This window comes from Monocercomonoides exilis (assembly GCF_001643675.1).
Source record: "Monocercomonoides exilis strain PA203 chromosome Unknown scaffold16-1735695, whole genome shotgun sequence".
Taxonomy (NCBI): domain Eukaryota; phylum Preaxostyla; order Oxymonadida; family Polymastigidae; genus Monocercomonoides; species Monocercomonoides exilis.
Window position 1 is genome coordinate 143,739 of NW_027150561.1, and position 24,402 is coordinate 168,140.

At 38.1% G+C, this 24,402-nt stretch overlaps 5 protein-coding genes across 5 annotated transcripts; 2 read left to right on the top strand and 3 right to left on the bottom strand.

Moving 5' to 3' along the window:
• Nucleotides 1-135: 135 nt before the first annotated feature.
• On the bottom strand, nucleotides 136-7,094 carry MONOS_2441 (uncharacterized protein; the record flags this gene model as incomplete). Its single annotated transcript, XM_067872361.1, has 3 exons — nucleotides 136-2,259; nucleotides 2,335-6,921; nucleotides 7,017-7,094. The coding sequence occupies 3 exons, from the start codon at nucleotides 7,092-7,094 to the stop codon at nucleotides 136-138; spliced, it is 6,789 nt and encodes a 2,262-aa protein (XP_067729472.1).
• Nucleotides 7,095-8,140: 1,046 nt separating this feature from the next.
• Nucleotides 8,141-9,676, bottom strand: MONOS_2440 (uncharacterized protein; the record flags this gene model as incomplete). The annotated part of the gene is made up of 1 exon (XM_067872360.1): nucleotides 8,141-9,676. One exon carries the CDS (start codon nucleotides 9,674-9,676, stop codon nucleotides 8,141-8,143), a length of 1,536 nt encoding a protein of 511 aa, XP_067729473.1.
• Nucleotides 9,677-12,596: 2,920 nt separating this feature from the next.
• On the top strand, nucleotides 12,597-13,937 carry MONOS_2439 (uncharacterized protein). The gene is made up of 4 exons (XM_067872358.1): nucleotides 12,597-12,698; nucleotides 12,778-12,986; nucleotides 13,036-13,123; nucleotides 13,207-13,937. The coding sequence occupies exons 1-4, from the start codon at nucleotides 12,610-12,612 to the stop codon at nucleotides 13,448-13,450; spliced, it is 630 nt and encodes a 209-aa protein (XP_067729474.1). The 5' UTR covers nucleotides 12,597-12,609; the 3' UTR covers nucleotides 13,451-13,937.
• A 1,145-nt stretch (nucleotides 13,938-15,082) lies between these two features.
• MONOS_2438 (putative Hapless 2 - Hap2/GCS1) lies at nucleotides 15,083-18,685 on the top strand (the record flags this gene model as incomplete). The annotated part of the gene is made up of 7 exons (XM_067872357.1): nucleotides 15,083-15,109; nucleotides 15,209-15,553; nucleotides 15,823-15,978; nucleotides 16,202-16,621; nucleotides 16,722-16,919; nucleotides 17,129-17,424; nucleotides 17,618-18,685. 7 exons carry the CDS (start codon nucleotides 15,083-15,085, stop codon nucleotides 18,486-18,488), a joined length of 2,313 nt encoding a protein of 770 aa, XP_067729475.1. The 3' UTR covers nucleotides 18,489-18,685.
• Nucleotides 18,686-18,768: 83 nt separating this feature from the next.
• Nucleotides 18,769-24,396, bottom strand: MONOS_2437 (uncharacterized protein; the record flags this gene model as incomplete). The annotated part of the gene is made up of 1 exon (XM_067872356.1): nucleotides 18,769-24,396. One exon carries the CDS (start codon nucleotides 24,394-24,396, stop codon nucleotides 19,351-19,353), a length of 5,046 nt encoding a protein of 1,681 aa, XP_067729476.1. The 3' UTR covers nucleotides 18,769-19,350.
• Nucleotides 24,397-24,402: the final 6 nt, after the last annotated feature.

Sequence of the window (24,402 nt, forward strand, 5' to 3'; positions counted from 1 at the left end):
CAGTCAGTGTTGAAATAAAAGAAAAGTTGACAAAAAAAAAAAAAAGAAACATTAATCAAATTAAAGTCCTACTGAAAATACGAATCAAAAAAGATCTGGAAAATACATTACATATTCAAAAAGGACGCCACAAATTTATCCTTTCTTTTCTATATTTGGCAGAATTGATTGTTCCATCAATCCTTCTTTTGTTGCGGTTATTTGAACGTTTTGCTCTCGATCTTGAATGCCATCAAGACGCTGTTTAAGTTCTGAGAAAGACACATTTGGCTCTTTCTGCATAATTTCAATCATATGCTTTGAAAGCCATCCTGTTTGTGTTCCATCACCAAACGTAAGTTGTATTGCTGATTGATCGGCAGCAGAAGCGCCAATGTGAATGGCATTGAGTAGCTGCTTGTCTCTCCGCACATTTCTAAGCTTTACCATTTTATCAAGATTGAACAACGAGCCTGCATGGCAGCACTCAGAGATTAGTACGATTCGAGTGTTTATGGATGCTTTGTTGAGGATGAGATCGAACAAACACCAATCAATCACCATTCCTGAAAACACACCTCGTGCTGTCGATTGAAAAGGAAAACAATCAGAGAAGAGAGATGAGGACAAAGAAGTATCTGCTTGCGAAGATGAAGCACTCAATGCAGTCTTGTTTGCATCAGTCATTTCCGTTGTGTTCAATTGAGCCTGCTCTTCTTTTTTTGGAAATGAATAAAATGAACTCTTCCCTGTTTCATTTAATCCTGTCGGATCTGAAATTTGCCCTCCATGTCCAGAAAAGTATTGAACAAATTCTTTTCCAGAATGATCAACAAGATATTCCATCCACCGATAATACTCAGCTGCTGAACTGTCACACGAATAAAAGACCACAAACCCCCTGCTTTTCAACAATTCGGCAATTAATATTCCATCAGTTAGAGGGCCGATTCCCAAACTATTCGATTTTCCTTCATAAGGATTGAGAAACAAAGCAGCTAAACGAGAAAATCGAAGTGTTTTTGGAAGTTGTGTTTCGCAAATGCGCTTCAGATTGATGCATCCCAAAGAATCCAAACGCTCGAGGTATTTTGAATGCTCAGTGAAAGAATAATCAAAAGGCTTTTTCAGAAATGCGAGTAAATTCACCCATTGCTTTTTTTGTTGTTCTCTTTCTATTTTGGAGGGCGATGCATTTGCTGTTGTTGGTTTCCGTTGAGAAGAACACTGTGCGGAAAGAAGAGGCTTTGCAGATGGTGAAGAGTTTTGAGAGCAATTACTGCCATGCGTTTTCATTGATGTTGCACTTGCATCTGAAGCGGCAGAACCTAAAACTCTTTGGCAAAGCTGATCAGTTAAATCACTGACTTGAATTTCTCTCTCTTTTCCTTCAAGACATCGAATAATTGGAGTTTTTAGCAATGCTGAGTTTGTCGTTGTTATTTGAGGATGCATTGAATCTTCCAAAGATCGATTCAAATACTGCAAGATATCTTTCCATTGAATTTCAACGTGCTTTTCAAGAATAGAAATAAAACTGAAAAAAAATGAATCGAAATAATCGTCATTTGAATAACCCATCATGGACAATCCTTCTTCAGATGAACAAGCGCTGATATGGATTGCATTCCAACGTGTTGCTCTTTCAATCATCAGCATCTCATCATTTTCATATTCCCTGCTCAATCCATCCTTTGAAAACTTTTCTCCTTCTTCAAGAAGAAATACATCGCCAGCATAAGAAGCTAGAGTTACAAGGACAATTCGTGCACCAGCACAATGAGGGTTCTTTTTAAACAGCTTGTGCAGAACATCCTCTGCGAGATAATCTTCTCCATTTCCAAGAAGAGGCTTTCTCATCCCTTTCCCAAAGAAAGTTGTTGTTGTTGCAGTATCAAGCCCAGCTTGAATAGCTTCCTTTTTCCATTTATCTTTTTCGTCTTCAGGCATAAAGCAAAGGGCTTTCTTTTTCTTTTTTTCTTTATTGTTCGTAGTTATTGCAACAACTTCTCCAATAAAAATTGATGCCAATTCTTTTTTTACAGTTCGTAGAAGCCATTCCATCCAGTGATAATACTCAGTTGCAGTGGGATTCACAAAATACAGCACTCGATATCCTCTCTTTTGGTAAAGCCGGGCAGTTTGAATTGCTTGATTCATCTTCTCTTTAATCCTTGTTTCTGGAGAAACCAAACGTTTTTCAGATTCCTGTGGTGCTGCTTGTGGAGATGAGGTCGAAGCAGTAGTCGATGCTGAAGAAGAAGTCGATGCGGAAGAAGACTTGTTGATAGAATCACGAAACTAAGACATATCATTCGTGGCAGCTGCTGGCACAACAAGGAAAATTGCGCAAACATATCTGAGTGAAATTGATGGGAATGTTTTTGGAGTTATACGATCGAGATTGAAGAAGCCTTCAAAATCAAGACGCTGCAAAAATGGATTCAATACAGTAAAATATTTCACAGGCTTCTTCATTTCGAATGAAAACTTTATAAAGCGAGATAATTGGTCTTTGGAAGTGTCAGGAGAAGAGAATGAAGTATGACGAATGAGAAGTTGTTCCATATCGTTCAAGTCGTCATACACATCGTCTTCTTCTTCTTCAGGCGAAGTTTGCTTCGGAGAACCCATCAAATTCAAATAAAACTTGTTTGTGATATCGCTAAGTTGAAGCTCCCTTTGAGATTTTGAGAGTCGGCAAACAATTTTACTCTCAAGTAATTCATCAGCTGTTGCAGATAATTGCGGGTGCTGATCGAGTGGCATTAGTGGCTGAAGCGAGCTTAGCAGCTGTTTCCAATTGAGTTCCATATTTGCATCAAGCAGCTCAACAAATTTCAAAGCAAATGAATCAATAGATGAATCTTTGGTTATCACAAAGTTGGCAGTTTCCCCAATATTGCAAGAGCTAATGTGAACAATTTTTGGTATTTGTTTGCGAGATTTATTTAAAAGTCCTTCAGAGTTATGCTGATTGTCTGTTGCTAGTTTTGAAGTAAATTGTCTAAGATTATAAATATCGCCACCAGATGGCGCAGAAGTAATAAAAGTCAGCTTTGCAACTGAGTTTCTTGAATTTTTCGTCACAAGATGATGCAAAAATCCTTCCGTAATATTATTATTAATTCCAGTAACTTTTGTCCTTATTCCTTTTCCATACGGAACAGCTGCTGAAATTTGTGACGCACCTTTCCCGTATTTTTTCTTCAGTGCTGCCAGCCACTCATCCTTCACGCTCTCCTCCACAAAACATAATCCACTTGACGTATTTGACGAGCGTAGTGTATATCCTCCTGATACGCTGACTGTTGTCCCACAATAAATGCAAACAAGATCTGTCTGAACAGCATTCATCAGCCACTTGACCCAGCTGAGATATTCCGTTGCTGTCGGATGCATCGAATACAAAACACGATATCCTCTTTTGACGAAGAATTCAGCCAAAAATAGCCCACTTCCAACAGGGCGTGAACACGTTGAAGAAGAAGAGGAGGAGGAGGAAGAGGAAGAAGCAGCTTGACGATGCGAAATATTCTCTGCTGATGGAACCATAAAAATTGCGCAAACATAACGAAAAGAAAGAAGTGGAAATGTTCTTGGCGTAATTCTATCAAGATTTATACAGCCCATTTTATCTAATTCTCTTTCTTGTTCAGCCCAAATGGAGTCATAATCAACCGTCTGACTCATCTTCAATGCAAAGTCTATGAATTGTCGCTTGCGCTCGTCTGTGTTATCTTGCAATGCAAATTGCTTTGCTTGAAGCTCGAAGATATCATCATCATCTTTTTCTTCTTCCTCCTCTTCTTCTTCAATACCTCCCACTAATTCAACAGATCCAACACATCTTATGCATTTATTAGACGATGGCTTTGGACAGCCAAGCACTTTCATATGTAAATTATTTGTGATTTCTGTTGCTTGCAGTTCTCTTTCTTTCTTAGAAAGAAGAGGCAGCACAGGCAATTCTTCAAGAGTGCTATTTGCAGCAGTAATCTCCGCATGCTGTGAGTTCCCCAGCAGCAGCTGGATGTGTGAAGCCATTTCTTTCCAGTCAATCAGCGGGTCAATTTCCAGAAGAGATAAAAAGTGTTTGGTGAAAGAATCTTCTTTTCCTCCATCAGGCTTAAAACTTACGTAGCGTGACTCGTCCGCTCTACTCGATGCAATATGAATAATGTTTGGTCTCGACAAAATTGAGTCACCTGAAGATCTTTCGCTCGAAGATGGCAAATGACCATCTCCGGAGAATTGAACCAAAGGACGAGACATCGTTTTGTTTGAAGAATCGTCTGAAGCAGCAGATGCACTTAAGCACTCATCAATCTGCGATAATCCAAAAATATCACCCACACCAGATGAGCAAGTAATTAACACCACGCGCAATCCTGGTTTGGGCTTATTCTTCATTAAAAGCTCACGCAGATAGCTGGTGCGGATGTAATTGCAGCTTCCGATGCCCTCCACCTGCTTCCTCATTCCCTCTCCGCTCAGCTCGGCAACTATTCCCACTTCTCTCCTTTCACTTCTCATTCGATTTATCCATCTGTCTTTTTCCTTGTCATTCATAAAACACAAAGCTGCTTCTGAATTACTTGAAGTATTCGCAGCGGAAGATGCAGAACTTGACTGTAACGTAGATGACTTCTTTGTGCTGTCTATAATATCGACAGTGATGCCAACGTAGACAGAAACAAAGTCAACTTGCACATTCTGCAGAAGCCACTCCATCCAGCGATAGTATTCAGATGCCGTTGGGTCTGCAAAATAACCAACGCGATAGCCTCTCCTGACAAAAAGCTGCACATAACTCATTCCTTGTTCCATTGCTTCGTTCATCTTCTCCTTCATCTTGCTTCTTTCTCCTGCATCAACAGGCTTTCCATCCGATTCGGTTGCATCATCTGGGTCAAGATGGTATCGGGATGTGACAATAAACACGGCTGCAAAGTGGCCAAGGCGAATCGAAGGGAAAGTATCTAAAGTGAACCTGTTGAGGTTTATGCAGCCCAACCTGTCAAGCTGAACCATGTATTTTGCACAAGCAGATGGATATGCAAAGGATTGTTGCATTTCCAACAGAAAGGAGATTTCTCGTTTCAGTTCCGCTTTTCGTTGAACTGTAAAAGATTCAAGAATGTTTTGCGTTTTTTGTTCCCTTTTCTGCTTCTTTTTTTCTTTGTGCAAGCTTTCCTCTTCATTCGCATCACTTTTTTCTTTCGAATTTGTGGAAGAACGCTTTTCGGGTATTTTTTCGTCCAATGTTGGATTTCGATTAGGTTGCCCCTTTCCAGATATTTCTGCAAACATGGCTCTATTTTTCTCTCTCAGCTTGTCTATTTCACTTGCATTTCCCCTGCTTTTGTCACTTTCCATCAAATTTAACTCTTTTTCTTTTGATTTCTTGCTATTTTGTATTCTCTTTTCATTTTCTATTTCATTGTTTGTTTTCCTTTCTCCTTTCAATTGCTCTGCTTCTTTTCCTTCATCCTTGTCTCTTTCCTTTTTCTCTTTTTTCTTGTTGTTACTCAAGTTTGAAGGATTAACACGAAGATCTCCACCAACCTTAGGCTTTTTTGAATCAACTAAAATGTTACTCTGCTGCTCTTTATTTTCTTCATCATCTCCTTTTTTTCCTTCTTCCTTCGGTTTTAGTGAAAAATTCCCGCTATCACTTTTTCCTTTATCTAAATTTTCTTTCCTTCTTCGGAATCTTTCCCGATTTGTGTAAAGTTCATGTGTCACATCATCATCTGAATCAGGTTTTGCGGGATTATTATCAACATTTTGATCATTGTTACGCTTATTTTCCTTTTTGCATTCACCAAAAGCTCCGCCTTTGTTCCCAATCTGACTTCTTGCTCTTTCATCTTTCCCTGTTTTGTTCTGTCTGTCTTCCCTCTTCAATTCGCATGAAGAAGATGCTTCTGTTGCTTCTGGAGCATCCGAAGATTCTTTTCTCAGCCATTTTGCTTGGCATCCGTTGAAGTGCACATCAAATAATTTCTTTGAGAAGAATTCTGTGTTGCACATGCAGCAGAGCAGATGAGTCTTATCGGAAACTGGTTTTTCTTCCGTCAGCTGAACTTTTCTTTTTGTGCTTTCCTGATTCCTTTCACGTGACCTCTCTTTCTTTTGGCTGCTGCATTCATCTTGCTCATCGTTTGACAATGGAAGTACTGATTTGCTCGGAACAGACCGCAAGCTGTTTAGAGAAACATCTTGCTTCACTGTTACTTCAAGAGCAGATGGAAAAGTTGGAAATGGAAAGGAAGGTGAAGGCGATGATGAGTGAGACGAGTTAGAAGAAGATGGAGAAGGCAGTGCTTGATTCTCCGCACGAGGAATGCGTGTGTGAGCATGATGTTTTTGCTGAGTTTCAGTGTCTGCATTTGGAATATGAGAAGTCTGGACTATTTCAACAGTAGTCTTTGTTGGAGTGTGATTAGCAATGTCTGCAGAAGATGATGTTGGCTGAGGGGAACGTGGTGCTCCATTGGCTGCCGTGCGAAGGCCCTGTTGAATGCGATTTTTGCTTTCTCCTGTTTTTGCTCCTGTTTTAAAAGTTGCCTTTTCATCTGTGATTTCTCCACTGGTTTTTTCTGGTTTTTCGGGTTTCTCCTTCTTTGCTCCTTCTTTTCTCGCTGAAGGTCTGTCATCTATTTTATTCTCTGTCAGCCCACCATCACAATCACTAGAGAATGTGCTAGCCGTTGAACGCGTTTTTGAATACTCCTCTTTTGCCTCTGAAGTTGCTCGTCTCTTTTTGAGTGATGGTGCAGGAACCCTCAACTGTGGCGAATACGAAGACGAAGAAGTTGAAGAAGAAGTTGATGTTGATGATTCTGCATCTGCTGAATGCACAGAATGCTTCAATGGAAATCTGAATGTTCTGAGCCTTTCGCTAAGCTGAGATAGTGTTGGTCGCTTTTTTGGATTCTTATTGCATTATCATGTTTTTTAACAATGAAAATTCAAGATCATAAAAGTGAACTTCTGGTTAAAATCCTCTAAAATATTATTTAGCGTCAAACTTCTTCCAGAGTGTCGATAAATAACTGCATCAGCGGTTCTGAAGGATCAGTAATATCATTTTTACTGAAATTTTTCATCGATTCTCTAACCGCATTTGAATCAATTCCTGTAAAAATGGGTTTTTTCGAATGAGCATAAAATATCAGTGATCCTAATGAAAACGCATCGCTTGCGATTGTAGGCCTTTCATTTAAACAAACATGCATCAAGATATTTTTTGTTAAAACATTCAAACCTACAACCATCAATTATCTCGGGAGCAATGAAAGATAATGTAAAAGGTGATGAATGAGATGATAGAAACTTTGACGGAAAAAAGGATGCCAATCCAAAATCATCTTTCTCAAAAATTAATCGAAGGAATTTTAAAACAATTCAAACTTATTTTCATATCCATGTTTTCATTGATAAAAACATTTTCAGGATGGAGCCTTCCATGCACGATACCAAAGGAAGCAATGTAATTAAGTGCATCAATTGCTTGCATTGCAAATTTTAAGATGAACTGCAAAAAAATAAAATATTTTATTAAATTGAATTATCAAACTTTCGAAGAAATAAGTGTTGCAATTTCCGGATTATTTATTGCTGCGAAAAGCGAAGTATCTCCTTGATCTTCTGTTAATGCGTGACACATACGCTCAGTTATTATGCACCGTGTATAACGAACAATTCCCTTGTTATGATAGTGAGTCAGATTCGTAAATTTAGATTTGTTATCCTTGTCTAAATTTATATTTTCTCGTTTTATTCGTTTCCAAATAGATATTTCGCCTGTTTTCGTATATCTTACTCTTGAAGAGGAACCAAGAGTTCCTTTTTTGAGAGAATTTACAACCTCATCTGAAAAATTAGTAATTTTTATTCAAAAATAATATTAACTTCATAGCCATAAAATAAAAAAGAATATTTATACAATCATTTCCCGATTTTTTTGCTGGTGAATCCGGTTTAGCAACTTCACTCATGATCTTGCCCATTTCTAAAAATATCTCTTCAAAAAAAGTAAATTCGAGCTAAATACTTATTACAGTAACATTAGTGAGTATGATGATGATCTTTATTAAAATTAGAGTAAAATAAATATTAATAAACTCCAACTCCAAAAGAAAAATCAAAAATATTATTGTTCTTTTGGAAGTGGATTCTTTTTTGAACTTATTCTTTGACTTTTTAATTCACTTGCTAAGGTTCTTGAAGTTCTTCTAGAAGATAATGCAGAAGGGGAAGATGAGATCTGGCTTTGCCTCATTTCCTTCAGTATTTGCAATTCGCTTTCAAGGCGGTTGCATTCGCTTGCCAATTGGACGTTTCGTTTTCTCAAAGCATCTGCCCCTTTCTTCTCTATTCTAATTTCTTCCTCTTTCTTTTGCAGCTCCCTTTTAGTTTTTGCTCCTTCTTTTTCTTCTCTCTGCAGCTCTTTCTCGATTTCCCTTTCTCTCCGCTCTGCCGCCGAGGCTGAAGACTCTGCAAGCTTCTGCTGGTGCCTTAGAAGCAGCGTCTCAGCTTTGCTGCGCCGAAGAAGCACAGAAAGTGAATGGGGCATTTTCGTGGTGCTCAGCGAAGACTGCCGGAAATTCAAATTTCTCGGATGGTGCGGCTGATGCTGTTTGGAAGACAGGGGAAGAGATGAACTGGATGAAGTTGAAGCAGATGATGATGCTGATGATGATGATTTCTTAATAAGCGCATCTATTTCATCTTTTGAGAAGCATTGGAGATGATATGGAGATGCAGTTCTTGTGTTGGCTTTTGATGTCTTTTTGCTTTTCTTCTTCTTCTTCTTCTTCTTCTTTAACTTGTCCATTTGAAGTGATTTTAGTTGAAGATTTTTAATGTTCATTGGTGAAATGATTCCCGTGTTTGCTTTGGATTTGTGTGAAGATCCTAACTGTGATTGCATCTGATGTGCTTCGTCCGGAGCTGAATGCAAACTTTTGTCATATTCATTACAAGCAATCACAGAACAATTTGCAAAAGAATCGTCTCTTTCAAATTCATCGTTATCATCGTCTTCTTCTGAGTTATCATCTTTGTCTTTTTCTCTTGTTTCTCTGGCTTCTATCTTTAGCTCCTCTTTCTTTCGGTGCTTTTCACGTTCCCACAATATCGACAGCAGCGTGTGCATCATTGCTTCAACTGTTTGTGGAGAAAGCGAAGAATCAGACTGTTCTTGGGAAGCACTTTCTGCTCGCATAGTTCCTGTCGATGTGTTTGAATAGCCAGAAGGCGATGAGAGAGGAGAAGGACGAAAAGTGGAAGAGTTCTCGAAATTTGAGCTTGGCATAGTTTTGTTCATAGACTTCCATTCTGCAGGTGCATCAACTGCCGCAGGGCTTCCAGACAGAGGAGATCGATAAGGGCTGTCTGACGTAATTGGCTTCAAGGAAGTTGGTGTTATTGTTGATTGAGGTATCGCTTCAGTTATTGAATTAGCCAACTTCGAATTAGATTGGTATTTATGATCGGAACTATCGTGAGAATTCGTTGCAAAAACAGATCCAAGCATTGGCGAATGGATTTCTTCTTTGGTCACATTTTGATAAGAGTCTGTAATGTTTGATGTTGGATTAAAAATTTTATTATCTAATCTACTTGCAGATTTTATCGAGTCATGTGAGTTCATTGTGGAATGAAGTGCCGTTGGGGATGTAGACATTGAAGAAGCAAAATCTGCAGGAGATGGCGAACTTGAATGGCCAAAATCCAAAGGCAATGAGTTGGATACAGTCAAATATTTATTTGATTCGTGAAATGAATGAAATGAAAATTGTGATGATATAGGTGGCGGTGGAGGTGGAGGAGGCAGCAACAATTCAAAAGAGGTGGATACTATGTTTCGCTGATATGTTTCTTGGCCAGTATTTTGTTCGAAAGCACCTGATGATTTTAAAAATGAAAATGAAGAAATTCCATCTTGCTGAGAAAAATTAAAAATAAAACATTTGTTCCTAAAAAGAATTACGTACAGTAGGTGAGTTCGGGTGGATGTACACATCATCTTCTATTTGCTTCTGAATGAAAGAATCTTTTGAATTTTGATCAATTTCTCTTTTCTCCGTTCTTTGAGTTTGATCAAAATCATAAAGACTAGAAGGGAAGCGTGGAATATGGATGCGATGTCTCAAATGCTCTTTACGTTTTTCATCATTTCGTTCAAAAGAAAAGAAAGTTGAAAGTGGTTGAATTAACTTTGGTTCGATTGTTTCTTTCGTGGGAAAATCAAATTGTGAATATAAATGATCGAAAATGCAAACTGTATTGCATGTTATTCAGACGGTCGAACTTTTTGCAATTTAAAAACAGAACACTTATTTAAATAATTTTAGCATTGATCGACTTTCCATAAAAAAATATTTACAAAAATTTAAAAATCATTCTTTATCACAAACATAACAAAAAACCGAATCAGGTTATTTACAATTAAAGTTAAAATATAAAGTGCATTGCATGCTGTGCAACAAGATTATTTCTTTTAGGCTTTATTTCCAACGAAAAATATTCTATATTCTTGTGATTTGGCAAGCAACACATGCATTCTAATTAAATCTTCCAATATTGACTTCGTTGTCTATCGTATTTTTGAGTGCTTTAAATTCTCATAAAAATAAGTGTCTCCTCAAAATAGTCAAAGTTCGTGAAACTAAACTCAACCACTCTTCTCTTTTCCTCGTTTCCCTTTTCCATCATCTTTCGACTCTTTCTCTCCATCTCATCTATTTTATGTTTTCCCATCGCCCATAAGCACCTTTTCAGCTCCGTGGAAACTGATTTCTCTTCAAACCTTCTTCTCCTGCAGACATTTCAAATGAATGGTTTTTATTGATTGATTCTCTAATTTCTCTAAGAATTGACCAAAATTCTCATTTCCTAACATAAAACAAGCATTTTCTCGTATCCTACAGCTTTCTCTGTCTTTTTTGGGCAAGGCATTATTTCTGTTCCAAGTGACAAAGAAAATGATTAATCATTCATTGAATAGTCCTTCAGGCATTGAGCTAACATCTTGTCAAAATATCTTCTAATTCAATAAAAAGAAGTTAAGCCGTTTGCATCATTTGCGAGCGCTCATTATGCATTGCGCTTCGAATATCTGTTGAATGCATGTACAAAAATTGGTCGTTCTTTTTCGAGGAAGCACTTCACGGATGGAGTTCTGGTTGATTATGTGAATGATTTCAAATGCTCTTCAGATGTCTCAAATTTTAGTCTGAAGCAACAAAATGACTGAATCATTCGAAGATACCTTTTCGTTTGACGGAAACTTCTTTCTTTCTTTTCCATCTTTGCTGCCATCTGATATAAAATTCGATTCATTTCACTCTCAACTGAGCCGATCCAATATAAAAGGTTTCGAGCAAAAACTTCTTCATTTATTTCTTTGTCCACGCAATACACTTCCTCATCTTAACTCTTCTTTTGTTCTGCTATGTTTGCTTCATTACACTTTCGTCTTAATCTGTGAAGTTTTTTCTATTTTTGCATCGCAACTGCTATTTTGCAAAATCTGTCAAGAAATTGAATAAAATGAATTCCGTTTAATTCAAAATGGAATCCATGCAATATTCCATGTTGGAATAATATAAAATAAATGTATGTTGTTCGTTATAAAATGAATATGCTTTGTGGTTATCACTTTTCATGCTCACAACAAGTTACAAAAAGAAATCACGTAATCAGTTTGGTTGTTCTGTCAGATAAACTCCCTTGTAATTTTTTTTTTCATCTTCTGTACTCAGCCACTTCTGTTTCTTGTCTGACCTTCTCTCTTGCTTGCGCAATTTTCTTCATCTCTATCTTTTGCATTTGAGCCTTCCTCTTTTTATTTCCCTTCTCAGAAATTTTTGCTATTTGCTTAAATGATTGCGTTTAGTTGTGAGTTTCTCTTTGAGTTTTGCTAAATAACAGTCATTTTAGAAATAATGTTATAAATTGCACAAAATGCGAAAATTTTGTACAGCTGCAAGGTCTTGTTGCACGGAAATCGAACTTTGGAAGTCATTGTATTTTTCTCGTTTTCAAATTTGAATTATCTGAATTCTTTCTTTTGCTAAATATCACCAAATTGTTTTATGACCTTAATCAATTTCCCTTTCGTAATGTGTTTGTTTGAGCATTAATCCATCTTCAGTTTAGTGTTAATTTCTGAACAGGAAATACAGCACGCTATGGCCTGCTTCCTTTTTTGATGAAAAAACTGCTTTCAAAAGATTTTCGTCAAAATGTTACTGGCAAAGCATAAAAAAATTTAGCTTTCATTTCAAGAAAAGCTATTTTTTAATTCTTTGGCACTCTTTAAATTGTAGGCACAAATTGAACAGTACAATTCTTTTTTCATTTTCATTACACAATTTAATAACAAATATAACATGAGGAAATTCTTGAAAGTTCTCTTCGAAATAATAACTAGTGAAAAAACATGAAATTATATCTAACCAATTTTTTTTTTTTCTTTAACTCCAGAAAAAATTTTTGATGTGGTAATTCTTTTTAAATAAAATATTGCAATAATTTTATGAAAAAATTTTAGAAAAATCAAACGACATCTCATTTACCATAAGAAAAATGTCTTTAACCATTCTTTAGAATTCGATGAATTGTCTTATCTGCTGGTTTTGCTTATTTTTTGTACATTGTGGGAACATTAACGATTATAAAACAGAAGAACTTATAAGAGAAGAGTATGAAACTTTTGAATAATTAATTGCTTCGGGTGAGTATTTGCTTTTTTTAATTTTTATTTTTGATTTTTGATTTTAGAGATGATCCTTACACAGCGGGTGGACTTTTCACTCTGAGATATAATTTTGCACATAAAGTTGGACCATATGGAAAAAATAAGCTTATATGCCAAACAACTGACTGCGTTGCTCAAGCAGTTTTCAGTGATACTCAATGTATTTGTTTGGGTGATTTGAGCACAGAAAAAATTTCATTTTTCGACAATAGGGAAGGATTTACGTATCAATGTTTGCATTTATAGTTAAATTCAATATTTGAAAAAGGTTATTTTTGAAGATAAAGGATATTCAGATTCAGAGAAAAGATCATTCGTTTGGTCTGTTGAATGTTCACACGATCTCGTTTCAAATGTTTCTATGGATGTGTTTGATTGATTTTTAAAATAAGTTTAAACATTTTTTTATAACAATATTCAATTTCAATTATTTATGACTTTTTTTTTTGAAGTGATAATGACATTTACCGAATAAATGTCTTAACAAAAGGTCCTGTTGGCTGCAAAGGTCATGTTGATCCAGGAAACGGAAAAAATGAAACCAACATAACTATTACAACAACCCCCAATTTATCGGGAGGTGTAATTGCAGTAATTATTATTGTTGTTGTTCTGTTTATTGGAGGAGTAATTGGTGTTGGGGTATTTTTGTTTATCCGCTTTAAAAAGAGGGCAAAATATGATGCATTAAAATAATTTGTATTTGTGATTATTCAAGTCCAGGAAATGGGCTTTGTTTTGTTTGTGACTCCCTCACGCAGAGTTAAGAGTTCTTTCTTAAATTGTTTTTCAAATTTTTTTTATTTTTCGATTTTGTCTTTTGATTTCCATACTTTGGAGTGTCTCTGTGTTTATTGTAAGTCCATTAACATTTTTATGAGCATTTATGAGTGATACAAATATTGATGAATGTTAATCCTTTTCATCTACAAAATATTTTGCGGAATGACTTTCGCATTATCCATTAGTACGAAACATCAAGTATAGATTTGAATTTATTTGTTTTGTTTGTTTTTGTTTTATTTTTTATTTTTATTTTTATTTTATTTTTTATTTTTTATTTGCGAATTTCATGAAGAATTCAGAGTTAATTTTCTGCTTTTTGGAAAAAATTCCACGATATTTTCCAAACTTTTTCTTCTTTCATATCATAATAATGTAAAAATTATTATGCAAAAAAGAATCTAGTGAATTTTTTGAATTACGAAAAGGATTCTAAAATGTTTTAAGGAACATTTTTTTGAAAGATAAAAAAACAGAACCAAATTTTCAAGATCAAAAAATTGTTATTTACGGAGAGGAATTACAAAGTTCTACAGTTGTGAAGAAATATTCCCATATTGTGTAGATTAAAAAATATACGTTCGCAAGGATTTCTCTAAGTGTTTATTGTTTTCATTCATGCAAAAATATTCCATTGACAATAAATCCATGTGTTGCGCAAATATCATCATAAATTTGCCAAGTGAATAAATAAGAATTGAAGATCTAAATTTTGTTTCCTTAACTTCCTTCTTGTTTCATTAAACTGCTGCAAAAAATATCGCAACCTGAAAGTCACATTATTGATAATATCAAATATCTCTTTAATGAATTAAATCATTCATAATCTCTTCTGAAAAAACAATATATCTTCGTAATTCAAAAATGTAAAACTGTCAATAATTCTTTTCTTTTAACTTTTTTTTCATTTTCTATTTTTTGAATGTCAATGACATCAAAAAAGCAATTTCAACGCTCAATTCTATTTTATATTTCTTTTTTGCAATTTTATAAAAACATAAATATATTTTGTGTTATCAACAAACAATTCGTTCAAGAATTGGATAAATTATTTTTGTAATACAATAATTGATCAAATGAACTTAACAATATATTTTTTTTTTCATTTTATCTGTTGTATTTCCAAATTAATGCATAACTTTCATTATGATTTAATGAATTCTAATAAAGAGATCCTTGAAGGAGGAAATTGGTTCTCCACGTTGGCGGAATTTCTGATAATTTAAAACTTAAGTCAACAGGTGTTCCATTGCTATGATTCTTTGTTTAGAATCAAAAATAATTGTATTACAATTAAGAAAGCATCAAGAAAGCATTTTCATTCTATCAGATATTATCATGATATTTTGACTTGACGATTTTTTTATTTGAAGATATCGTGGTTGTGATCATTAATTTAAGATTTAAACAAAGATGATAGTTATATTATATCTAGTATTCATCAAATATTCATACATGAGCCTTTTATCTTCATCTTCTTTGGATATATGTGTTAAAGATGGCAATTCCACAAATTTAAATATCAATTGCGAAAAGAAAATTGTAATGGCGTTGACGTTAGATGGGGGGCAGGTACAATTGCACTGTACATTTTAACAATTGTAACTTTTATTTTTCTTTATTTTATTTTTTTGTGTTATATTTTTATTTCAATTTATATTAATTGCGAAGGATTCTACGGAAGAATTTGAATTTGAAATGACAAATATTACTGATACAAACGGAGAAAATTATATTCTTGATAAATCAATTAGTATTACATGCAAAAAATCAGTTCCATCTTACTATTATCCATTGACTAGTCAACAGATTTACTATTTTAGTACTTATGAGAAAGTAATTGTTCCATCATCAACAATGAGCAGTTGTATAGCAGACTACAGCGCAATGCAACCAACATGCGGGCATCAATATGATCCTGCAACAGGATACAAAATTCCATATTCCTTCGGGTTTTGTTGTGATTGCTCAATGAATTTATATTTATCGACAAAAGGAAACAACACGAGAACAAAAGTATATATCATGATTCATGTTGCATTCAAATAACATATCTTGTTTCTAAACTTCGATCTTATACGAATTTCTTATTTTTTTCTTTCACCTCGCTTACACACATTTTCTCTCTCTCTTTCTCTCTCTCTCTCATTCTCATTCTCATTCTCTCTCTCCTTCTCCCTCTTCATTTTCCTCTCCCTCTCTCATTCACTCACTCAAACTTTGTTTTCATCGTTATTTTATGTGAATGTGGGTGGGTGTGCAAATGCATTTTAAAAATTTTACAGCCTGCTTGCGATAAAGGCATTGGGGCATCATCGGCTCATTGCCTGCGATTTATTGAGCCTAAATTTTTAGGAATGACAATCAAACCTCCTTCTACGCAATGGGATATTTCATGCTCAGTAAAAACAACAAACATGAACACAAACCTGCAAGAAAGAGTTTGTTTTGGAAAAAAAAATCTTTTTGTTTTATTTTATTTTATTCTATTTTATTCTATTTTGTGTGTGTGTGTGTGTGTGTGTGTGTGTGTGTGTGTGTGTGTGTGTGTGTGTGTGTTGATTTAATTCTGCTTGTGTTTGACTTTTTAACATATTTTTAATTAATGAATTTGTTCATTATTTGCGATTCTCTAAAACATTTGTAACTTTTTATACATACTAGGAGATTGTCAAATTATCAACAAGCAAGCATACTTTTATAACAGAAAATAAAACAGTTGCGGGAGAAGTTATTGGGGATTTTATGCCAACCACGCATCCAGAAACACTTGAGTCAAAGATATTGCTCTTCCCATTTGAACCAGCAACACACGAAATGACGAAAAATGCAGGGAACTATACTATTCTTGTGGACAAAACTCAAGTTGACTCGACGGGAACACAGTGCAACAAGATAGGAACAAGCTACGAAGCCTTTTGGCAGCAGGGCAATCGATGCGAGGCGCAAATGGGAAACTGCTTGAATAACCAGATTGAAGAATTCATCAATGGTGATCAAAACAGAATAGCAAAAGGAGAAAAGCCACTTTACCTTCTCAACCGCTTTGAAGGCTGGGATTTCATGAAAAGTAACACATCAGATGTTTGAGTTAACTATATTTTATTCAAAGTTTTTCACTTTTGTGGTATATTTATTCTGTGTTTCTGTTCTATTTCTTTTTCATCTGCCTTATGGTTTTCAGTCAACATTGCGGCTGCAATACAGAGAGCGTTCGCCAACACTTATCACACTCACAGTTTCGGCTGATAATGTTCGGATGTATAAAAATCGACCTGTTGGGAGAATTCAAGACTGTTACATTGAGAACTTTGAAGCATTGACAGAAGGAACGGTCCATGTGACATTGGAAAACACTGGATATGTGGATGGAGATTTTGATGTATGCAGCTTTGAATGAGCTTCTTTATTTTAAAATTTTAATGAAAAGGTTTTTCATGATAAAAAAGAAAGAAATGAGAGAGAAAATTAAAATTAAATGAATAAAATGAAAGATTATTTTTGAAAACGCAAAAGATTATTTTTTACAAAAAATAAGCACTCAAACTATTCTTTAATCGTTTTGTTTCTATTTCGTTTATTTTTAATCAGATTGCAGTCAGAAACTGCACCGACAACATCACACCATCGCCATCTCAAAGAGTCTTTGTGGCCAAGAAAGAGGCACACAGCACCACGTTTTCTGTTCGCACAGGCACTCAGTTCTCAACAGAGAACAAATGTGTGGCATATCTCTCAAACACACTGGGAGACGAGCTGGATGAGTGGGAGTTGCAGTTCAACACAACACAGTCGAATCCGAAGGATCCAGTCATTTCTATTACCCCACACGAGAACAACACTGAAATAGGAGTCCAGGAAGCGAGCAACGAATGCATTTGTGAATTGTGTGTTGTAATATTTAAGAGAGAGTGTGTGTGTGTGTGTGTGTGTGTGGATGAACTAATGGCGCAGTTATATTCTTTAATGTTTAATTCTCGAATTGTTTGGTATTTATAAAGTGGTATTTGCATCATACTTCAAAATAATATTTCATTTTTCTTTTTTCTTTCTTTTTTTTTTTGAATACAATTTTCACAGCTACAATTTGGTGTGCATTTGCCTTTCTCTTTCAATTTGCTGGCGTCGCCTGCTTAACGTGGCGCTGATAGTTGTTGGCATTCTGGTGACTATTTTTGTGATTATTCCAATCATCGTCAAAATTATAAGAAGAAGAAATAAAAGAAAACAGGAAGAGCGAATAACGTGTGTCAAAGAGATTCAACAAGAAGTGATAGCAAAACAATCAACAAAGTCGAAAAAGCGCAGCCGTAAATCAGCCGAGTCAGAGCTTCTGGCTGTTCTGAAGGGAGTTGCTGTTCAGTCTCTTCAGAAATCAGAAGGGAAACGGAATGGCAAATCCAAAGCAGCTAAAAAGAAAAAGAAGATTGGAAAAAAAGGGAAAGGGAAAATCAACAGAAGAGACGATAGCAGCGAGGAAGATGAGGAGTCAAGCTCTGAAAACAGCAACGTATCAGATGTAGACGAGGATGAGAGTGAAAGCGAGGCAGAGAAGAGAAAACTGATGGAACTTCTGAAAGAAGTGTATGGAATTGACATTGAAAATGAAAATGATGAAGAAGAAGAGGAAGAGGAAGAAGATGATGAAGATGAAGATGATGAAGACGAATATGCTTATGATGATGAAGAGGAAGCTGAAAGTGAATGCGACAAAGAAATCAACTGCTGTGCTTATGATAGCGATGAAAGTTCTGCTTCATCGAACACTCCGCTGCCTGTTAACAGAGTAAGTGAAGATGATTCAGAATTGCCAGTCAAAGGGAAAAAAGCAAACAAACAAAAAAACAAAAGAATGCTGAAATATCAGGTTCTGAAGGAGAACAACATCAAAGCCCAAAAGATTCCGAGATCTCTGAAATCTTCAAAAAGCAGAGCGATAATTGTCTCGTAAATGTTTTATATTATTTCTTTTAATTTTCTAGTGTAGTTCTCATTATTAAAGAAAATAGCATTTCATTTGTTGTTTTTATAAACCTTATTTTCTTTTCATATCAATTTTGTCTCTTTTTTTTTAACCTTTGCTTTTTTTGTGTTTTGCTTCTATTTCTTCAATTTTTATTTTAAAAAATTAGTAAAGTTGAATTCACATTACGAATGTTTTTTTTTATAAATTCTATAAGCAAATAGCATTTTAATGCCCTGTTCATAAATCTATTCACAAATAAATAGATTTCACTGAAAGAATGATTCTATTACAATCATTAATGGATGCTCATGAACAAAAAGTAATTTAAAAGCTTAAAAAAATAGCAGAGGGAATGGAATAAATGATTACTAATAAACAAAAAAAAATTAATAAAAGAAAAAAATAAGCCATAAGATTGATTCTAATCCAAAAGTCGCAAAAATAAATATAATTTCGGGTGTTTATCATGGCAACAGACAGTCAAATTAAAACATATCAATATAAATAAACATTCAGATTCGAATAATCAAAACGAAGTGGAGTAATAGCAATACACACTAAAACATGCATATTTATTAACGTATGACGTGGTTGCAGAATTAAGGCGTATACAAAATATCAATAAATAGAATGATGGGCAATAAAGCAACTGTATCAAAGTTGCGGAATGTGTTGAAAAGAAAAATAAAATAAAAATTTTACGAGAGCTGAATAACAAAAAAGACATTTCAATAAATAAATAATAAAGAACTATTTAGAATAATTGATTGGGATATATTTTTTTTGCCCGATAAAACAGAAAAATAGATGGAAAATCACAGAATGCAAACTCATCACAAAAAGAAATTCAAGTAGGCTCTTTTGATACCGAAATTTCGCGAACTTTGCGGAGAAAATGCTTCGAAACACGGCAATACGAATGGAAAATTTTGCGGTCCTCGCTTTTTGCATCGTCAGAATTGATGAAGACAAGCAGCGAGGGCGGAAAGCAGATGTTGTAGAAGTCGAGCGAGTCAACTTCTTTCTCCAGCACGGACAGCGGCGCGTTCTCCTTCAAATACGTCGCTGCCTCGCGGTCTATTTTCATCACGTGCTCCGAAAGCCACGCCCGGATGAAGTGCACCAGATGCTCCAGGGCCTTGTCTGAGTCCAGCTTCTTTGTGCCCAGCTCCATCAGCCGCATGGCCATGACGATGTGGTGCGCCTCGTGCTGCCTGAGGAACGAGTGGGGCAGAGAATACGCCTGCATCAGCTGCTCCTCGTTGGCAAAGTTGCCCAGCATCACATTCACAAAGCGCAGGAACGCCACATGCGTCTCAGCCGCATCCTCTCCTTCCATCGCCACAGCTGCATCCAGCGCAGCGTTGCAGGCAACCAGATGGGCAGAGTCGAAGAGGTTGGCATCGATGTTGTACTTCTCGTTCCACCGCATCGTGTCAAATGTCGTGTCATTCACTGGATCCAGCTCCATAATCGTCCCTGTCGTTTTGGAGATGTAGAAGACGTGCCGTCGCATGGGAATCATGCACACAACATACGAAACAAGAAGTATCACCCAGTGGATCACAAACATCAGTATGAGCAGCACTCGATACGAATTCACAATGCTTTTCTGCTCGCGGATGAGAGCGACGCTGAACTTGTTGATTCCGCCTGTCAGATCATATTGTATTGCAGTGTGCACCATCTGCAGCCTCGTGTCATTCAGCATCAATTTCGACACATTCGTTTCTGAGGCAAATGACTGTGACTGTGTCAGAAACGCTGTGATGAGCCCTTCCAAACCAGCATACGGCGGCTTCATCCCATAAATCCTGTCTTTGTTGTCGCAGTCTGCTCTCCAGGGGTTCTCCAGGCAGTTTGTCTGGTCCATCATCAGCTTGCTGAAAGAAGACTGAGGCACCAGCGTCTTCCGCACAGAAAGCCCATCAATTAGCTCGTCTCCAGTGATTGCACCGTATTTGGATGGCTTTGCACCTTCGCACAGCCGCTGGTGGATGAGAGTGAAAAAGGAGATGGTTTGGTTGATCAGCACAAGCTGCAGCGTCTTGTTGGGCGACATGTGGGACAAGTCGTGCCAGAGAGGGGCGGTTCCATATGGATACTCGTAGTTCACAGGAAGATCTTCCAAAACAGGATCAGCTGCATTCACCATCGACGACGCACAATGCCCGACAAGAATGAAACGATATGCTGACAGCAAAACAGCAGAGTTCATGTCTCCACACGCCTTGGCTGTTATGATGGCAATGATGTAAAAGGCCTCAGCTGACCCGATGATGAGGATGGCGCCAGAGAGAATCTCAAAAAAAAGCCGAGGTGACAATACCATCACATTCTTGCTGATCTGCGCAGCACGCTCCTCCCGCAGCTCCTCGTCTCGTTTCTCTTTCAGCTGCTGCTGGTGCTCTTCGGACTCTTTCAGTCCGTATGGATCAGTTGACATGTGCTCTGTCTTGTTCTTTGGTGTCAGCGGAGGAATTCGCGAACTCTGTGCAGATGAAGTGCTGCTGGCCACTTTGATGGCATCTTGTTTGGCTTCCAGATGATGAGGTGTTTTCTGCTCGTGTTGTGATGCAGTGTTGGGAGACAAATATTCGTGTGTGTGGAATCCACTGGGGTAATTCATCGATTCGTCTGCTTTGCTCTCGTGTCTGCTTCTGCTGCTCTTCTTGTTGCTGTTGCCTTCTGCGGCAGATGATGTCGACAGGCTGTTGTTGTTCAGAGGAATCAGATAGAATGGCTGGGTGTCTGCTGTCTGCACAGTGGGCGCTGTTGATCGAGATGCATTTGAAGTGTGGCTGTGAGTGCTTTGGGGAGTTGTTGGGAGGAAATGAGGTGATGCTCTGTTGGGTGTGCGTGAAGGTGAAGGAATAGCTGGGGGAGAACCTGAAGGTGAATTGGAAGAAGAAGCAGAAGAGGATGATGATGAGGAAGAAGAAGAAGATGGTTGAGAAATGGCATGTTGTGGAAGATTGCTTCGATGGTTTTGAGGTGTTTTTGAAGTGCTCATCAGAATATCCAATCTCTTGTTAAACATTTCGTTGTAGTCGTCATTCACCATCTCAATGTCCTTCAGGAGTTTTGAGCTGGATGCTCTGCTCATCCAAGTTGCTGTGTGTTCGGTGAATGAAGCAAGAGCAGCGTCGTGCAAAGAGCCGCCTTCTTCTCCTTTCTCGTCGTCTGGGTCAAAACCCGGGTCCATTTTCTGCCGATTGATCAGCTTCAGCACTTTCTTCTTCGGAGCAGAAAAGAACTCTTCGAGCACATACCTCCGCTCCACCGACAGCTTCCGCACAGATTTGAACACCTCAAACCAGAACAGCACGCAGGCAAAGAAAGTGATGGTTATCCCGACGACAGAGGTGATGATGTAGTATAAGTTGATGTCCTTCTGTGCGTGGATGATGCAGATGACGATCAGCTCCTTCAGATGCTCCATCATCGTCACAGGCACATTCGCCTTCAACCACACGATGATGTCCACTGCCATCTGCAGCGTCAGCACCGCTGTGTCTGTCTGCGGCAGGTCGAGCGCCCAGTTCTGCACATTCTTCACCATTTCGATGATGTTCGCCTTTCGCCATGTCAAGTCTTCCACTCTTGTGCGGTGGAGGTGGATGACAATTTGGTCGAGCACTTCTCTTTCGAGCATCCTTCGCTCGTGCTCGTGTGGGATGAACATGTTGCTATAGAGCAGCCGCTGAGAGAGTGTGTTGGAGTCCATGTGAAGTGCATCAGAAATAACAGAGTGAGATGGAATGAAAACGAGATTGTCGATGTCAACAGGAGGGGACAACGTGTAGTAATAATATTTCGCATAGACAAAGACATGATATGTCTGAAGCTGCAGTTGTGAGACGTTCTTGATGAGGTCCGTGTAAGTGGCAGCTCTGTTAAAAGTGATGAACGAGTATAAGAAGATTGAGATACCAGGGATAACAACAAGAAAGAGACAGGTGAACATGATTTTCCGGAAGTGGGGCAATATCTTCCGCTGCTCATTGGCCAAGTCGAGGTTCTTCTTCTTCCCTTTGATCGACGACTGCAGAGTGATCGCGGCTCGCTTCTGCATCACCGCCCGTGTCTGCTTCTGCGCTCCCTTTTCGTGGCTCAGAATGATGTTCTTCATCAGCGGTGCCAGTCGAGATGCTCCTGTGCTGCTCTTCGTGCTGCTCTTGTCGCTGAGTGCCAGTCTGCTCTTCTCCTCGTCAGACAGCAGGCTCTGCTGCTGCATCTCGCTCAGCTCTTCCTCCAGCTCTGACACATACTGCAGCAGCATCTGTGCTTCGTCGTCGTGCCGCTCCACAACAACCAGATGGGACGCGTATGACCGGAGGATGCGGATGCTCGTGGGGTGGTCGCCCAGCAGAGAGATGTACAGCTTGGTGGCACGCTGGTTGGCAGCCACCACTTCGTTGAGGAGGAACACTGAGCGGCTGATGTCGATGTTCTCGCGCAGCATTCCCACCCACAGCTGCATCAGATACCCTTTCGCCTTCTCCGACTCTTCCTCTGCCTGCTGCAGCCCTTCCATGTTCCCGAAGAACTGCACCCGGTTGTTCAATGCGTTGAACTCTTCGTCGTCGCTCCGTGCTCGCTCAGGGTGGAGTGCAAGATGACGCTGCCACATCAGCATTTCTGTCTCTGCCGTCAGCTCTGAAGCCAGCCACCTCTCCACAAACGTCGGCGCACACTGCCGCATGATCCGCACACACTCGTCGACAGACGACAGCTTCTTTGTGACGTAGCGGTGGAACAACGCAGTGGCTATCCAGAGCATCGACGATCCTTTCAGCCGCTGCGTCGCATCGACAAGAATCGCCTCGGCCAAGTCGATGCACTCCTTCCGCTTGAAGAAAGGCGGGTTGAACACAAACAGGACGGCTTGCAGCACACGCAGAGGGGACTGGTATTTCGGTAGGACACGGGGCTTGAGTGTGTGAAGTGGGAGTTGAGCCTGCTGTGAATGTGCAGGCAAGGAAGCGAGGGGAGGGAGGGATGTGGTGGACATTGTGACTGTCTGGTTCTGGGAAGATGCCTGCAGACTTGATGGGAATCCAGCATATGCTCCACCTGGGAAGAGCAGGACTTGATCATCGGCTTCTGCGTAAGTCGTTCTATTCTTCCTTTTCTGAGGCAGAATTGGCACTTCTTCTCCATCTCGCATGGCCCACAGCGATCTTCCTTTTATCTTTGTCACCCAGCCAGCCAGAAAGGCAAATATGACGCTGAATATTACCCAGATGATCAGCGCAAAGCCAGAAATAAGCTCAGACAGATCGCGTCCGTGGACAGCAGTGTGAACGATGGCTGCAAGCAGGAAAGGAATGCGCGCTGTGATAAAGCCAGACATCAGGGCATTTCCTTTAAGTTGATAAAACGGCTGCACAAAAAATAAAATGAGAAGCTGGAGAACTGTAACTCCAAGTGCGGTGGAACATGTGGCAAGCGGGTGATAAGGAAAGACGGTGTTAATAACGACGCTTATTGTTGTGAAAACAACAGATAAAGCATCCATAAGGCCAGATTGCGAAGAAAAAAGTGAGCTGCCATTTCCACGAGGTGCATAATTAAACAAAAATAGACGGTGAATGAGTGTTGATAAAAAATGAACAACTGCAAGGCAAAGGCCTACTACTAGTAAAGGTAAATGTGCATCGTCATTGCATCCCAAAGCTTCATTGGTTGAGGGATCTTCCGACGTATAGCATAACAATGGAGTTAAATACACGTTTAAAACAGGAATAAAAAGAATGCTAGTTGTAATAGACCCAATGAGCGTCGTGATTTTTAGAAAAATCTGCAGTTTATTGCGTATATTCGGGAAAAACCCAAGAACAGTTGTTCCACCCAAGCCAAATATAAGCATTATTGTGCACAAAATAAACATTACCAA